Raw genomic sequence first — 18,891 nt, 5'->3', positions numbered from 1 at the left:
CTTTGGTTTTCAGTCTTCAAGGAGTCTACTGGTGTATGCTCTTGCTCAAAATTCTTTCATCAGGGGTATCCAATCTACTAATAAGCCCACCAAAGGTATTCCTCATTTCTGTTACAGTGGGGTTTTTTTCTAGCATTTCTTTTCGATTCTTTCTCTAAATTTCCATCCCCCTCTTCACCATTGCCCACCTGTTCTTGTATGTAGTCTACTTTATCCATTAGCATCCTTAGCATGGAAAAAGTTTAAACAATTGTTTAACATTCCCAGTCTGATCATTCCAACAGCCCTGCCGTATCTGAGGCTGGTTCTGATGCTTGTTCTGTGTCTTCCAACAGTGTTTTCTGCCTGTTGGTATGTTTATCATTTTTTTTTTTCTTGATAGCTCAGGCATGAGGGACTCGGAAAAAAGAACTACTATAAACAGGCCTTTAGCAATGTGTTGGTGAGGTGTGGGATTGGTAGTGCATTTTACAGTTCTATGATTAGGTCTCAATTTTTTAGAGAGCCTGAGCTTCTACACTGTGAACTTCATGTGTGCTTCTCAGTCCATCCCTTCTCCTCTTAGGTGGGATAGGATGGGTAGAGTGGGCTCAAGTTATGTTATTTCCCTTTTCCCACACAGAAGGCTTGAGCAGATGGAATTGGGTATTTCCCTTCCTCTACATCAGGTAGGTTCTGATAAACTCCAGCAGGTTAGGCTCTGATGAAATAGTTTCTCCTGAGGGTAGGCCTTATTAAGAACAGAAGCACTGGTGTATTTCAAAATTGTTCCTTTTCCCTTTCCTCTGCCAAAAGCAAGAAGGGATTTTTCTCTAATATTCACTGAGAGAACCCCATAGAGATGCAAGAGGTAAAACTCACAAAACGGTGGACTACTTCCTCCATGGAGTTTTAAACTCTCAGAGTTGTCTACACAGAGCCTCCAGCAATTTATCAATTACAATCAGATTTCTCTACAGCAGCACTGGTTCCTGGTGAGGTACTGCTCTAGTAAGTTGTGATACCCTGTATTCTCTGCTGATCTCTCTAACTTTGAGGGCAGTGGTTTGCCTTGTGATCTTTCTTCATTTATGGATCTAAGAAAAGTTGATTTTTCACTATGCTCAGCTTTTTACTTGTTAGAATGGGTTGGCAACATCCAAACTTCTTACATGCCAGACGAGAAACCAGAACTCTGCATTTTCTTTTAAGAATGTTTTCCTACACTACAAGCTTAAAATTTATGTAGAAAAAGAAAAAAATATCCAAACCCAGTATCATGTACAAAACTATGTAGTGTACTTGGAAAATTATTTATTACTTTTCATTTTCCCCTATTCCCACATATTCATGTTTCTAGATGTCCAGCCTAGATCAGATACTGTTCTTAAGCATCCGAACCTTCTAGTTTATCTGTAAAAATCAATATAAAATTATAAAGTGCAATCCTTGAAACACAGCCTTCAAACAAGCCATTAAAATACAGCATACCATTTTGATGCCTGTGGAAAATGTCACTGGTTTTATAGGTTTAGGTTTCTCAAGCTGCATTTCCAACTGGGTAGATCTATCTTTATGCTGAGCCAAAAGTAGAGCAACAGGGAGATCAGAACTCTCCTGTAAGAAAAGTTAAAGTGCAATATGAAAGTTAAAAAGGAAAAACTAATGAGCAACAAGTCTTTCATTTTAAATTATGCCTTTTCATAAGCATTTGATGTCAACCTAAATATTCACTTTATGGGGAACACTTCACAAAAAATTTTAACATTCCATAATAAGAAAAGGCTGTTTGAGAATCATAAATCAAAATAACCTGCAAAAAAAGTATTTTTATAAAATCCACATTAAAGACAATAGGGTCTTATTTCATCTAGCAAAGCCAACCATATTTATTAAAATAAAAAATTAAGCACTAATTACAAAAAGAGTAATACAAAGTACTATAACGTAGATCAGATGTTTATCTAAGACACATTCTTTTACCAGTGAATTCAGACCAGTTTGAAATGGCTTCCCATTAGATTTCACCTGAGGCCGTTTGGAAATGATCCTTGTTCTGTTTTGCACAATGGAACAATTGTTAAGTACAACCAAAAATATATTTTCTCCTTTACTGAACTTATTTTTAGAAATTAAGTCTAAAATTTTTAAATTAACAAAATGATAGCAAGTATTTTTAATACCTTATATTGATACTAAAAGAGGGCTACTATTTACACAAATCTGCATATGTACATATGAATAACACAAGCAAATTACTAATATTTATATGCAGGCATATTTATCCTGTTTAACATGAAGTTCTCTTACATGTTTAAAGTGCTGTGGAACTAAGGTCTAAACTAAATGTATCCAGACTTTTTCCTTCCTGAGGTTTCAGTTAAATAAGAACACAGAAACACATGCAGATGGAAGGAGATCATATACACACAGTACTTTATATCGGTAAACAAATATGAAGATTACACATTTCTATCTATACCTATAGATACTGACCATATACCAAGGCTATCTATGAAAACAGACATGTTCTTCAAATGGCCTAGAGATTTTTAAAATGATAACAACACAGAACTTAATCCTGGAAAGCCTATATTGTTAAACATTTCACAGTATGAAAGTAAACATAGAAAATAAACATAAAAGAAAATTAGCAGAGTCTAATTTTCTTTCCAAATCTAACAACTTAATACAATTTTTAGGCACAAATGTAGTTAATTAATATTTAAATATTAATATTTATTTAATAATAAACATTTATTATATTTATAAATAAATATAAATTATTTAATAATAAATATGAAATATTTAAAGCAACTTTTTAAGGCCATAGTACAACTATACAATTGTTGTACTATGGCCTTAAAAATTATATACCCTTAACCTTATACAAGGTATAGTATAATTGTACAAAGTATATATATGAACAATTATATATACTTAGCCTTATATAAGGCTAAGTACAACTTAATATAATTTTTAGGCACAAATGTAGCTAATTAATATTTAAATATTAATTTCTATTAAATAATAAACATTTACTTATATTTATAATATAATTTATATAATAATAAATATTAAATATTTAAAGAAACTTTTTTAAGGCTATAGTACAGAAGTAATTCAAATAAAAAGCAATTTATTTCAACAGAATTGTCCTAGAATAAATGTGTACCTCAAGAAGGGCTTTACAAGAGCAATGTTACAAAGATTAAAAATTTTAAATGGAAGAACACAAATTTTATTTATAAAATAGAGCCTTGGGGCCTTTAGCAATAATAAAGGAGAATAGGGGCACAGATTCTGTGTGTCTCTCTCTCTCTGCTCCTCCCCTGCCCATACTCAGGCTCTCTCTCTCAAAAATAAATTAATTAAAAAAAAAATTAAAGGGGTGCCTGGGTGGCTCAGTCAGTTAAGCATCTGACTTCAGCTCAGACAGTTCATGGGTTCGAGTCTTGCACCAGACTGTGCTGTCAGCACAGAGCCCACTTTAGATCCTCTATCTTTCTCTGTCAAAAATAAACATTTAAAAAAATTTTTAATTAAAAAAAATAATAAAGGAGAATGAATGACATAAGTACTATGAGAATGTACTTGAATACCTTTCATACTCTACAATAAAGCATTAGTTATGCATTAGCAACAGTATTGCTGTGTATTTCTGCAGCTATTCTAGATTTCGATTAAGAATTTTATAATAAAATGTAAAGTTAAGACAATTTAAATAGGCTATGGCCCCAAATATCTTTTAAAATCCATTACTAGCTTTTCATATGTAAAAACTAACAGAAGAAAATAGGCTTCTTCAACATTCTTTCTTAATTTGTCCTCTAAGTGAACTCAAATACTCTTCCATACCTGGTTTTTACTCTAAGTGAAAGTCCTTATGTAAAAGCAAGACAATGGGCTCACTACAAAAAAGTTGCTAATCAATACTTGGGTCTGTTTTAATCTTGGTTTCATTTTCACATAAAAGGACCTGAACATTAAAATTCCTTGGTAAAAGAGCTGAAATTTAATAAAAAATAAACATTCTAGGAATCTAAAACCAATTTTGACATTAAGACATATAACTGACTTCAAATTATTCTTTCTTAGCAGTCAAAACTTTGAAACCTGAAAATCTTTGTGGAAGATTAGATTAGAATTAAGCAGGAGCTGAGGTGCCTGGGTGGCTCAATGGGTTGAGTGTCCGACTTTTGGTTTCAGCTCAGGTCAAGTTCGTGAGTTTGGGACCTGCATCGGGCTCTATATTAATGGTGCAGAGCCTGCTTGGAATTTCTCTCTCCCTCTCTCTCTGTCCCTCCCAGCTTGCTCTCTCTCTCTCTCTCTCTCAATCTCTCTCAAAAAATAAATAAACATTAAAAAACAATTAAGCTGGAGCTCTAACAACAACAACAAAATCAATAGAGTAAAATAAGCTATGGGAACATACATGCTCTCAGGAATACCTAAAATGCAGAGTCAGCCTTAGCAAGTTATTTCATTTTTCTTAGCTTTCCAGTTTACCTTGAAAAGTTCTCTAAACCTCATTAATTGCCTGAAGGTTTACTGTTTAATATTTAAGGAAATTTTAATAAGACTGCCGGTAATACTCATTAAAAGCTTTATAATGACCATTTTTAAAATTGTTAACTGACTTTAAGCAAGCCATCTGGCAAACAATATTTCTAATAAAAATCAGCTACTACATTTTGACAATATTAGCCCTTAACAAAATTTAAGACATAAACTGAAGAAAATTTTCAAACAGGAATATAAAAAGATTTGTTAAGTTAGGACCTGTTTAAAAATCTTTTTCCAAACCGTTAAAAAAAATTGAATTTACAGTTAGGATTAAATAAATGGACCTTTTAGGCAACATTATGGTAAATGCTAAGCCATAAACATTAAGACCATAACATAAAATCCTGTCACATACAGTATAGTGTAATGCTTTTTAAAGGTTAAAAGTGACCCTTAGCACAAGAATCAAACCCAAAAACAGGAGGAAAAAATTCGAATAAGTAGTACTTATTGCCTAAATTAGATCCAGACAACAATTCTAAGATTTAAGCTTCTAGACATATTTACAAATGCCAATATTATCTTTTTTATAGAATCTAACACATGAATATACATAGAAAAAGAAACAAAATGTTTTTACTTATTAAGGATTCAGGAGGATAAAAAGAAATTTAATGAATTCTTCCAATTAGTTGATAAGTACTAAACATATATTAACATTTTAACAGAAATAATGTAATGTTTATTTAAAAATTAAAGTAACAGAGAATTTTTAAAAATAAAATTAGGAAACCAGAAATTCAAAATGTACTGATACTCTAAAACAATCTGTTGTAATTAATTGGTCTAATGAATACAGTAAATTGCTAAAGATTTAACCACCATGTTACATGATCTAAACAGTAAAGAAAGTATGTGCAATAATGACTTGCAGGTGAAGAAAACAGGAAGTTGCAGGGGAGTTTGGGGGGAGGTCTCACAAAAAACAATATTAACTCCAGGTTATACACAATGTACAACTTTGGCAGTTTTACATCTTGCTTCATGCCCCACTGAATTAAAGGGGAGCTTCATGCCAACAACACTCAATGAGGCAGCAAAACATTACTTTAAGGACTAAAAAAATATGCAGAGAATAATTGCTAATGCAAAGCTAGCTAATCTCAAAATTAAATCTAAAAACTCTTTATACTAGATGCAATATTTTTAAAATGTTAAAGTGTATTTTCATTTCATGTCTAAATTCTATATTTCGAATCAATTCAGTTAACTGTATTAAGGAGAAGCATTATCAAGGAAAAGTGTGTTCCTCTATATAAAATGATGGGGGAAAGGAACTTTCATTAAAATAATTAGAACATCAGTATTTACTAATTCATTCTTTAAAGTTTTTAATTTCTCATAAAATTCATGTCAACAAAAAAATGTAAAACACATGTGTCATTTCAACTGTTAAAGGCACAACACAATAGTTTTAAGAAAAATTCATGGAAATCACTAAGAAAAGATATTTTATTTTACATACTGTTGTCTTTATTTTTAGAGCCAAATTTATATTCCACTTCTACAAAGTAAATAGGGTTTATGAAAAGTATTTTCTAAGCCTCATTAATGCTCTTACTCTTATTTCTCAACTACTTTTAATTTAATTACCTTGCTTTCTCTTTTTATTCCTGCTCAGCTGACTTTTGGCCAAAAGAACAGAACATACACATACACATTTACCTAATCATAGGGTAACAAATAGCACAACTAGACTAAAGAATTAAAGTATGTTACTACTACACAGAAATTAATTATGTGGACAGAAAAAGGGAAGAATACAAAAAGACTTTCCTGGAGAGGACCATTTCTACTGTGATTTTATGTATTACCCTAGGTTATAAGCATCAAATAAATCAAATATACTGTCAAATCTATGGAACATTTTCATAAAGCTTAGTTATTATTACTGCTATTATCTAACAATGGTGACTACTTGAGGAGCTAATTATTGGAAAACACAATTCACGAAACACTGCCATTTCTTTCAAATATATTCTTTCTCATGCAAAAATATGAAACATAGTTCTCACAAAGTATACAGAATCACTATAAATTTCACATGAAGTCAAAATACCTGAAAACGAGCAAGTTATAAGAAAGCCACTGTTAATCAGGAGAAAATTGTTCTTTAAAAACAATGCCTTATAGTCAGTAAGCTTAAAAACATAAATAACCCATTAACAGTACACTGTCTTACATCAGTTATATTGCTCTTTTGTCTAAAATAAAATGGATATTGACAAAATGTTTTTTAATAAAGGAACAGAAGTTGAATATACCAGCACTGAATATACCAACAGAAATGCCATTTAAACGCCATTATCCAGCATAATAAATTGGAAAGATAAGTGCTGAATACTAACGATTTTTAAGACATTTAGCATTAATACATACCAGTTCATCTAAAAGAGCTTGCTTATTCTTCCTTTTTAGAATCTGCTGCCGTTGTTCTTCTTTTTGAATAAATAGTCTTCTTTGTTCATTTTCCTGTCTTTCTACCTCCAAAGCTTCCTCCAATTCCTCCTGTTCCCGAGTCTAAAACAGAAATATTTATATATAGAATAGAATAAATTTAGTAACCAAAATCAATCCTATACTGCACTCTGATACTTTCTGGATTCATAAAACATACTAGTCACTTAAGAGTTTAATAGAGCAGCAATTTTACTCCGAATGAACTAGACTTCATTTTATTATTTCACATGGACATGTTACTTTTAAAGAGAATGACACCTATCATTTAACACCTAAACAAGTACATCTTACTCAGCTGCAGAGCTGTAGGATATGTGTTTAATAGAGAACTTATTTACTTAAAATTATTACAGATAGTTTTGAGTCATTTATTTTAGAGGGTTTAACAAGAAAAACATACACAAAACCCAACATGGGGCACCTGGGTGGCTCAGTTGGTTAAGTGTCCAACAGGCTCAGGTCATGATCTCACGGTTCGTGGGTTCAAGCCCCATGTCAGGCTCTGTGCTGACAAACAGCTCAGAGCCTGGAGCCTGCTTCAGATTCTGTGTCTCCCTCTCTCTCTGACCCTCCCTTGCTCAAGCGCTCTCTTGCTCTCTCAGAAATATATAAAACATTAAAAACAAATTTAAAAAAAAACAAAACCCAATAAAAACAACAAAGAGACAATGTACATACAGAACTACCAATTGAAAGACTCCATTGAAAGGAATGGCTTATTTAATAGAAACAATCTCCAGAACATTCCAGATAATGAAAAGTTATCAATGTCCTAAGCTTCCTTTCCCCAAGGTGAAAATAACTCTTTATGATGCTAGCATTCCAAACAACATTCATTTAAGGTAAACTGCAAAAACCTGAAGTTATATTCTAACATAAGCATATAAATTTCAAGTCCTTTCTGTACACTGAAAAATTCAAAACTCAAAGCTAATATGTAAACAGAATGAACTATAGCTCTACTCATTCTCCTTTTACGGGGTGCCTCAGAAATATTAAGTAATTCCAGGCTCTGAAATTTATTCCAACTCTAAGTCATGCTTAAAAGCAATACTATACATAGTCTTTGCTCTTTCATTCTTATGAATGAAAAATACAGTAAAATCTAAATGGCTTTATTTTTTTTTTTAATGTTTTTTATTTATTTCTAGGAGAGAAAGACAGCATGAGCAGGGGAGGGTCAGAGAGAGGGAGACACAGAACCGGAAACAGGCTCCAGGCTCTGAGCTGGCAGTCAGCACAGAGCCCGACGCGGGGCTCGAACCCACGAACCGCGAGATCATGACCTAAGCGAAAGTCGGACTCTTAACCGACTAAGCCACCCAGGCGCCCCTAAATGGCTTTATTTTAAAGCTCTTTTTTTTTAATTTGAGAAAACACTGAGAATTTATGCCACCTTGAGGTAAATACAGAATGGAGGAAGAGAGCATAATAGGTTTGAGTATCATAAGTATATGAATAACAGAGACCTCGGAGAAAAATATATTTATATTTAAACTAACATTTAAAACCTTTTATTAGACATTTATTTTAGTTCACACATTAGATAAACTCCCCAAAAAACAAAGTTCTCAAACAAAAATATGTTTTACCTACAATTCAAACTCAGTACTAGATCCAAAATTAAGTTTAGCATCTGGCCTCCCAAAGCTGATCATATTCCTATGTTCCTTATGTCCACAAAGTTCATACCTACATCTCAGTCAATTTCATTTGAAACTGTAAATTCAGTTCTATATACTCCCTCTCCCCCTCCCATTGCTCTTAAATTAAATTAGTTGCTACCTCCTATTAGCATCTCTCCCTATAATTTTACAAATGTTTCCTTCCCTATTGCCAAGTCTGCTACTCTAATTCAGACACCCAATGGAGAAGAGAATTCAAACTTCATCTAGAAGGATTAGTAGGAATAAATGTAAAAAGTCAGGGGCTGAGATATGAAGCCTGGAAAAGTGAACTACTTGAATAGGAGCATTCAAGCAGAAAAAGATGAGCCTCATAGTAAAATAGTGCCACATAATCAATTAAGTGTAAGAAGTGTTAAGATACAAAAAAAAAAAAAAGAAGTGTTAAGATACAGTGAAAAGAGAATTAAGGAGTGGTAAATTCTCCTTGCAATTATAAAGGAAATGCAGAGAAAGAAAAGATTTCATACAGAGTATTATAGGTTAAATGTATCCCCCAGCCGCCAGCCAAATATATGCTGAAGTCTTAACCCCTGGTACATGTGAAAGTGACATTATTTGGAAATCGGGTCTTTGCAGATGTAATCAAATTAAGATGGGGTCATACTAGAAATTTAGACAGACACACAGGGGAGAAGGCCATGTGAAGACAAAGGTAGAGTGGTACTGAAGGTTCCGACAACCACCATAGGCAAGGAAGGACTGCCTCTTCTGGCCAAGGAAGGATTCTTCCCTAGAACATTTAGAGAAAGCATGACCTTGATGATACCTTAATTTCAGACTTCTAGACTCTAAATTCCCTTTTTAGTAATTTGTTACAGTGGCCCTAGGAAACCTAGGAGGTTGAGACTAAGACTTCAAACAGTAGGTATTTATTCCCATTGGAGAGTGCAACAGCTATATGGGCAGAGAAAACAAAGGTGCAACCAAAACATGAATTTAAAACTGGAATGCTTAGTATGTCCAAGTCATGAAGTGTTGGAATGGGGGAAAGCTCTAGGTAAAACTGGAAAGGAAAGCAGAGGACAAATCATGGAGGGTCCATCATACCATACTAAGGAAATCTGTGCCATACTTAGGCAATTTAGGAAGAGATTAAGGAAATCTGAGGGATAACTTTAGAAAATGATTAGAAGCAGTGAAGTATTCAGATCAACGGGGTCATAACTGAAGACAGGAAAACCGGTTAAAAGAACATTTCAATAACCTAGATAAGAAATGATGAGAGCCCTAAATAAGGTAATAATAACAGAATTAGAGAAGGAACCAGGTTTGAAAAATGATGGGGAGAGACTATCAACAGTATAGGAGGATAGACCAGATATGGATAAAGAATGTAACACTTGGATAAAGAATGTAAGAGAAACAAATGGTAAAGATTTAAAAATTCGGCTCTGGAATGCTGAATTAAAAGTGCCCATTATAATCAAGAAATAAATGTCTATTAACTGTGTGTGTGTGTGTGTGTGTGTGTGTGTGTCTGTATTACATAGTAAAGTTCTACAAGCTCAGGAGAAAAACAATGTGCTGCAGAAACATTTGAGAGTAATTAGTATACAGGGTTAACTCAGAGAAGCACTGAAAGAAACCATGTTTTAGAGTCAGGAAGGAAAGCTTAAGCCTCCTAATCGGAAAGGGGAAAGTGAGGGCAGCAGGGGGAGGAGGAGAATGGAGTGCCCCCACAGAAGTTAAGGAAGAGGGATTCACTATCAAGGGAGAAGCCTACACCAAACACAGCCAACAGGCCAAGTAAGATTCAGACCAACAGTTTATCATCTTTGACAATGAGAAACTGGTAGCCTTGATTTTCTCACTGAAATGGAATATACAAGCATCTTAGATATAGTAGACCTCAATAAATATTGATTGGCTAGCTAGCTGACTGAATAACTGGGAAAACAGACATCATTAAAAAATCAAACACTGTGGGGATGAAGAAGAAGGTAATGGACTGAGAGATGGAAAGCAGGTTGAAAACTAAAGGTCTCTATGTTCTGCCTCATGGCACTAACTTACCCAGTGAATCTCCCTTGCCTTCACCTCCTACTCCTAATTCATCAGTATAGTACTTACTATTTTAAACTCAAACTGTTTCTCCAATTCATTCCCACCTCTCTATTTCTTAAGTCCCCTCTGAACTCACCAACATGACTGCAATAACTTCCCATTGGTTTCCCAAACTCTAACCTTGATTCTCTCAAATTCAACCTCCAAGAAACCACTATATTTATTCTAACCAGGACAATACCTTTCTATCACTTGGTTTAAAACCCTTCAATGACAATCATCCACAGCAGGTTTTTATAACATTACTCTAAGGAATCTTGAATTCTCTAACAAGATGCCTAAGGTACACTACAAAAGAGATTGAGCAGATGGGAATTCAGCCTATCCCTCTACCCACTAAGAAAGTTTGGTTTCATTTCAACCAAAGTATTCTGAGCAAGTTTTTATTTGAAGAAAAGGTTCACCAAAATTAGAGTATTCTTTTACTTCAACACTATTATTTCATAGCTTAAAACTCTGAATGAGGGGTGCCTGGGTGGCTCAGTAGGTTGAGTGGCTGACTCCTGACTTTGGCTCAGGTCATAATCCCAGGGTCGTGAGATTGTGCCCCACATCAGCTGAGCATGGAGGCTGTTTAAGATTCATTCTCTAGCTCTCTCTGTCTCTCTACCGTTGCCTGTGCTCTCTTCCTCTCTCAAACTAAATAAACTTAAAAAAAAAAAAAAAAGATTCTCTCTCTCTCTCCCTCTGCCCCCTCCCCCACTCACACATTCTCTCTCTCTCTTCCTCTCTAAAAATAAATAAATACAACTTTTAAAACTCTGAATGAAAAAAAGTACTCACTTGAAAGGAACATCTTTCTATTAATAAGTTAAATGGGGCTAATGCAACAAGTTACCTAAGAATACCTATTTTGCATGTATCTTCTAACCCAGGGAAGGCTACCTGGTAAAAAGAGTAATTTTTATGGTACACTGATCCTCTCAGAAATGAGACACCTAAGGAAGCCATGCTGGGTATGAATGGACTTAGAATGTAGTGTCAATCCCTTGAGAGCTTTATGGAAGGAAAGAAGTACTGAAATGAAACACTCCTAATACTATAAGGAGAAAGTCCTTCTAAACACAAGATGAAAATACAAGCTATATGATCCAAATACTACTTGTATCATTTTTGCCAATGATCACAAATTCCTGACAAAGTACCTCAAAAATAATAACCTCTGCTTTCCTCCAAAACTGGAAAGCCCAGATTAAAGAAATGACACTTAAACTGTGTAAATTGGACAATTAAATCACTGCAGGCACATAATTCTTCTTTCGTTAAAGAATATATTTTAATGATACTATCAAAGTTGTAGCTACAGTAATGTGTGCCTCCTACCTATAAGCCTGTATATATACATACATATGTGTGTGTATATATATAGTATATTCTGGCCTAGATTTCAGCTAAATTCTCTATAATTTTAACTAGTTTCAGAGGAAGATAACTTTTCAGGAATCATATGGAAGCATTCATTTCTAAAACGAAAGAAAATACTTAGCAACCAACCAGCTTTAACTTATTTTTCTGAATGACATCTTTGTTTTCCTTTTGGTACATCTCCATTTTCTTTTTGGTGTTGTCCAAATCCACATTGTTGGTCAAGTTGAAAACTGCATCAAAAAGGAAACAATGACATGAAAAACAATTTTAATATAAATCTTGAGTAGACAATAAAGAAAATTCATCACACTGACTTCTTAATTCACCAGATTGTCATTACATACAGCTCTATTTATGTCCTTTTACCTAATACCTATTTTAGAGACTAGTTCTAGTTCAGCAACTATGGTTTCAGAGCCAAAGACTACAGACTATCACAAAGAATATCTAAATCTCTGAATCACCCCAGAAAATCTAAGATATGTTTGTCATAATCACATTATATTTGATTTTTATAGTTCCCATTCTAACTTTAAAAGTATATGAAAGATTACTTAAATTATTTAAGTATAAAGAATAAGTCTAGGATCTAATATACTAGTCAGAATCAGTATTGAAAAGAATCTATGCTCTACAAAGAGAAAACTTATCCAAAAGAATAAAAAATATTATATAACTATATAATTTATAGCAAACAAAAACCAGTTTAATTCACATTCCAATGGCCCCTATATCAAGATCTACAGACATATGATACAGGGGCACCTGGTGGCCCAGTCAGATAAGCATCCCGCTCAGATCATGATCTCACACTCGAACCCCACATTGGGCTCTGTGCTAACAGCTCAGAACCTGGAGCCTCCTTCAGATTCTGTGTCTCCCTCTCTCTCTCCCTCTCCAAAGTAAATAAACATTTTTTAAAAATTTAATAAATAAATAAGATATAGATTAACAACTGAAATTTAACTAGGAAGGTAAAAGATAAATTGGTACCAAAACTTAAGACTGAAATTATTTCATAAGAGAAGCCACTGAGGTATGTTCAAAAAGATGATAAATTTTCAATGAGTTAGATTTTTAAATATTTTTTTTAATATAATTTATTGTCAAATTGGTTTCCATACAACACCCAGGGCTCATCCCAACAAGTGCCCTCCTCCATGCCCATCACCCACTTTCCCTTCTCCCCCACCCCCATCCACCCTCAGTTTGTTCTCAGTATTTAAGAGTCTCATGGCTTGCCTCCCTCCCTCTCTGTAACTTTTTCCCCTTTCCCCTCCCCCATAGTATTCTGTTAAGTTTCTCAAGATTCACATATGAGTGAAAACATATGGTATCTGTCTTCCTCTGACTAACTTATTTCACTTAACACAATACCCTCCAGTTCTATCCACATTGCTGCAAATGGCCAAATTTCATTCTTTCTTCATTGCCAGACAGTATTCCATTTTATATATAAACCACATCTTCTTGATCCATTCATCATTTGATGGACATTTAGGCTCTTTCCATAATTTAGCTATTGTTGAAAGTGCTGCTATAAACTTCGGGGTACATGTGCCCCTACGCATCAGCACTCCTGTATCCCTTGGGTAAATTCCTAGCAGTGCTACTCCTGGGCCATAGGGTAGTTCTATTTTTAATTTTTTGAGGAACTTCAAAAAAATTGTTTCCCAGAGCAAATGCATCAGTTTGCATTCCCACCAACAGTGCAAGAGGGTTCCCATTTCTCCACATCCTCACCAGCATCTATAGTCTCCTGATTTGTTCATTTGAGTTAGATTTTTTAATGTTTAATTTTTATATAATTCTGACTCAAAATAATGCCTTACTCCCTTCTAAGTTTACTTATATAAATCAGTCACTATAATACTCTGAATAACAACCCAAAAAACCTCTTTTGGCACAGGGCACCTCAGTCAGTTAAGCATCCAACTTTGGCTCAGGTCATGATCTCACAGTTCATGAGTTTGAGCCCTGCATCAGGCTCTCTGCTGTCAACACACAGCCCACTTTGGATTCTCTGCCCCTCCCCCGCTCATGCACACTCACACACATTCTCTCAAAAATAAATTTTAAAAATAAAAAAATAAACTCTTTTGGTATATACAAATTCATATTATAAAGTACCATCCCACTACCCCACCCCTTACATGTTTGCATCAGCCTGTCTGAAGAAAAATCCATATCATTAAGACCCTCCTGTTCCACAATTCCATTCAGACCTCCCTGGGCTGCTTCTGTAATCTCTCTCCATCCATTATTAGCTATTCTAACCCTTCTCCAATTACTTTTCCCTACTTCCTGCTTGCCCTGTAAACAGATTTGATCTACCCTAAACAACTATGCTCTAAGCCATGTTTCTACAGATTCCTTCCCTGTCTCACTCCTTCCTTTAATAACCATTTCAAATAGTTCCTAGACTTTTTGCTTTTACTTGTTCTCCTTTCTTTTTTTTCTTATTTGAGTATAGTTGACACACAGTGTTATATTAGTTTCAGGTATACAACACAGTGATTCAATAACCAAATGTTATGATATGCTCACCATAAGTTTAGCTATCAGTTGTCACCATGCAACCCTATTACAACACCAATGACTATATTCCAAATGCTGTACCTTTTATTCTTGTGACTTATTCATTGCATAACTGGCAGCCTATATCTCCTACTCCCCTTCACCCATGTTACCCATCCCCCTATCCCCTCTCCACTCACAATGATCAGTTTGTTCTCTATTTTTATCAGTTTGATTCCATTTTTTGTTTGTTTATTCATTTGTTTGTTTTTAGAGTCCACATATAAGTGAAATCATATGGTGCATCTCCTAAGGCAAAGGAAACAAAAGCCAAAACAAACTACTGGGACTACATTAAAATAAAAAGCTTTTTGCACAGTGAAAAAAAAACATCAACAAAATAAAAAGTCAATCTGCTGAATGAGAGAAGGTATTTGCAAATGCTATCTGATAAGAGGTTAATATATAAAATTTATAAAGAACTGATACAACTCAACACCCAAAAAACCCAAATAATCCAATTAAAAATAGGCGGAGGAGGGACACCTGGGTGGCTCAGTCATTCAAGCGTCCGGCTTCAGCTCAGGTCATGATCTCACAGTTCGTGGGTTCAACCCCCATGTCAGGCTCTGCACTGACAGCTCAGAGCCTGGAGCCTGCTTCAGATTCAGTGTCTCCCTCTCTCTCTGCCCCTCCCCTGCTCACACACACTCTCTCTCTCAAAAATAAACAGTAAAAAAAATATTTTTTTAAATAGGCAAAGGGCCTGAATGAACATTTTTTTCAAAGAAGATATACACATGGCTAACACACACACGAAAAGATGTTCAACATTCCTAATCATCAGGGAAATACAAATCAAAACCACAATGAGATATTACCTTACACCTGTTAGAATGGCTAAAATCAAACAAGAAAGAAATAACAAGTGATGGCAAAGATGCAGAGAAAAAGGAACCCCATACACCGTTGGTAGGAATGTAAATTAATACAGCAACTGTGAAAAACAATATGAAGGTTCTCAAAACAGTAAAGGTAAAAATACCATATGATACAGTAATTTGCTACCTGGTATTACCCAAAGAAAACAAAAACACTAAGTCAAAAAGATATATGGACCCCTATGTTTATTGCATCATCATTTACAATAGCCATGATACGGAAGCAATTCACATATCCATCAATAGATGAATAGATAGAGAAGATGTGGGATAGATACATATACAGTGGAATATCAACCATAAAAATAAATGAGGTTTTGGCATTTGCAACAACACCTGGAAGGTATCATGCTAAGTGAAATAAGTCAGACAGAGAAAGTCAAATAGTACCTAGACTTTTGGATTATAGAGCCCTATAAGAGTTGAAAAGTAATATTGAGAGCCCAACATAGCATTACCTATTTTGTTAAGTAAGGCATCAAACATACTCTAAAGACCAACTTGATCCATAATTTCATTTTTATCACCTCAAAGACCAACTTATTTCAGAACATCAATTTTTCATAATCACTGTAAAAATCCCAGATTCATTTAGGTATGTAGAAAAACAAAAGCAATCATCAATTCTACAATACACAATTTTAAAACTAGGGGAGAAATTAGAGAAAATGAGAAACAATAGCCCCTAGCTACTTCTCCAGCTTTTTTACCACAAAGTAGAAAAGAAAATAGCAAATGTAGCAAACCAGCGCATCTGGCTAGGATGCAATGTAAGGCATTCCCCATAAATCACATTCTGGCCCCAACACACAACAGAGAAGGTGATCGAAATCAGCAAGTGCCCTTAGAAAGTCAACTGTGGTCTGTTAGTTCATACAGTATGATTCCACTACCTTTGCCAATCACTCACATTTTGCTCCTTATATTTAACAGGTCATCTACTGAGTCATCAAATCCAGTAATCTACCATCCTCAAGAGTACTCATCACTTACTCTTCCCTAGGCACTTACTTCTCTTAACTAACTTAAATAGATTCTCCTGAACTCTCTCCTACTACTTCAACTACTCTTGCCTGTTTCCGTCTCTGGATCTTCTTCATCTCTAAGCAATCTATATGATTCTGGCCTATGCCCTCTTTCCTCCCTCCTTATTCTTGAGGCAATCTCATCACTTTCCATAGTTTCAACCAAATAAATGCCAGGAAAAGCTGACACTATCTCAAAGTGCATTTCAGGAAACCAAACACATAATTATGTCCAAATTTGTTCCTCTTTATGAAACCTTTATCTGTTAATGATAGGATATCATGCTAAGACACCAATATTTAACACCTGATTCATCTGACCCACTGTCCTTTGCATTCCACAAGCACCAGTTGCCAAATCCTACAGATTCTACCACCAAAATCTCTTTAAATCTGCCCTATTCCCAAGTGCCCTGACAATATACCAGGCAGTATCATATTTCTCCCTGGATAATATAATAATCTCTGACTTCATTTCCTATCTCCAGAATCTTTGCATCTGACCCTACACTCTAACCGAATCCATAACACTCAATGCTGTCACACTAATATTTCTGAAGCATACTTCAAATCACTCTCCTAGCAGTGCTATTGCTGGGTCATAGGGGAGCACTGCTAGGAATTTACCCAAGGGATACAGAAATGCTGAGGCATAGGAGCACATGTACCCCAATGTTCATAGCAGCACTCTCAACAATAGCTAAAACATGGAAAGAGCCTAAGTGTCCATCAACGGACAAATGGATCAAGAAGATGTGGTTTATCTATACCATGGAATACTACATGGCAATGAGAAACAATGAAATCTGGCCATGTGTAGCAACATGGATGGACCTTGAGGGTGTTATGCTGAGCGAAATAAGTCAGGCAGAGAAGGACAAATATCATATGTTTGCACGTATAGGAGGATTAGGAGGAACTTGATGGAGGAACAAGGGGGAGAAGAAGGGGGGAAATGGTGGGGGAAAGGGAGAGAGGCAAACCATGAGAGACTCTTGAATGCTGACAAAAACTGAGGACTGATGGATGTGGGGGGGAGGGGGGATGGGCATGGAGGAGGGCACTTTGGGGATGAGCACTGAGTGTTATGTGGAAACTAATTTGACAATAAACTATTTGTAAAAAAAAAAAAAAAAAAAATCACTCTCCATCTCTACCATCCTATAGTCCTCTCATCCCTTCTGCCTTTTCCTCTTTTACTAAAAAAAAAATAAATAAACACTTTCAAAGTCTTTCTTTCTTTTTTTTTTTTTTTAAGTTTACTTATTTGAGAGAGAGTGCATGTGCATTCACGTGCTGAGAGGGAGAGAGAGAATGCAGTCAGCCTGAAGCCTGCTGTGGGGCTAGATCTCGCCAATTGTGAAATCATGACCTGAGCCAAAATCAAGAGTCAGATGCTTAAGTGAGACTAAAGATCTCTCACTGGGGAGATCACCCCTAAACACATGAACACATAATACAAGACACTCTATCATCAAATGACAACAGGGAAAAACTAAAAGTATCCTTGGTTCATGCATTAAATAATATTTAGTACTGTGCTAGTTGTTGAATAAGTGTTTATTAAAAGAATAAACTATCATGGGCCACCTGGGTGGCTCAATCAGTTAAGTGTCCAACTTAAGCTTAGATCATGATCTCACAGTTCATGGGTTCAAGCCCCGCATCAGACTCTGCTCTGACAGCTTGGAGCTTGGATCCTGCTTCAGATTCTGTGTCTCCCTTTCTCTCTGCCCCTCCCCTGCTAATGTTCTCTCTCTCTTTCTCAAAAATAAACATTAAAAAAATAATAATAAAAGAATAAACTATTGTTCCTTTTAATGGAACTAGCTACCAATTAACTCTACAGAGTTCTGATTATGTCATTCAGTCATGAGTCACTCAGTTTGCTCATTGCTTCTGCATCCACAATGCCTTGAAAAAGGAAAATCCAACCTTATCTCTTACACTGCTTTTTCCTTTCTGCTCTGGGAGTTCTACAGATTCCTCATAGCCTCTTCAAGAACCAATAGAAAGATTGCAAAATTCCAACCAGACAAGCTTTGCTTCATTTGTTTGCTTAAAGCGATCTCCTCAAAATTTTGCTTGAAGAATACAGTCTACAATGTGTATCAAGTATCTACAACATATATATGACAGGAACTATGTCCAGGTTTGGCCTAATTACATCACTTAAAACTTCCAAAAACCGTATGAGATAGGTACTACTATTATTCACACCTTATGGATAAGGTTTAAAGATATTAAATAACTACATCCAAGTTATACAAAAACTAAATGTTG

General features: G+C 35.0%; 1 protein-coding gene across 1 annotated transcript in view; it reads right to left on the bottom strand.

Moving 5' to 3' along the window:
- Positions 1 to 18,891, bottom strand: part of MNAT1 (MNAT1 component of CDK activating kinase) — a 220,522-nt gene that overhangs the window by 125,734 nt on the left and 75,897 nt on the right. Inside the window, exons 4-6 of the mRNA XM_039240755.1 lie at positions 12,252 to 12,355; positions 6,925 to 7,065; positions 1,471 to 1,596 (exon numbers count right to left, since the gene is read on the bottom strand). Coding sequence (XP_039096686.1) covers positions 1,471 to 1,596; positions 6,925 to 7,065; positions 12,252 to 12,355 — 371 coding nt within the window. The remainder of the gene's footprint in view (positions 1 to 1,470; positions 1,597 to 6,924; positions 7,066 to 12,251; positions 12,356 to 18,891) is intronic.

This window comes from Hyaena hyaena, unplaced genomic scaffold (assembly GCF_003009895.1).
Source record: "Hyaena hyaena isolate Hyena2069 unplaced genomic scaffold, ASM300989v1 scaffold_181, whole genome shotgun sequence".
In the NCBI taxonomy this organism is placed as follows: Eukaryota; Metazoa; Chordata; class Mammalia; order Carnivora; family Hyaenidae; genus Hyaena; species Hyaena hyaena.
The sequence above is the reverse complement of the archived record's forward strand: the minus strand, read 5'-3'. Positions and strand labels throughout refer to the sequence as shown.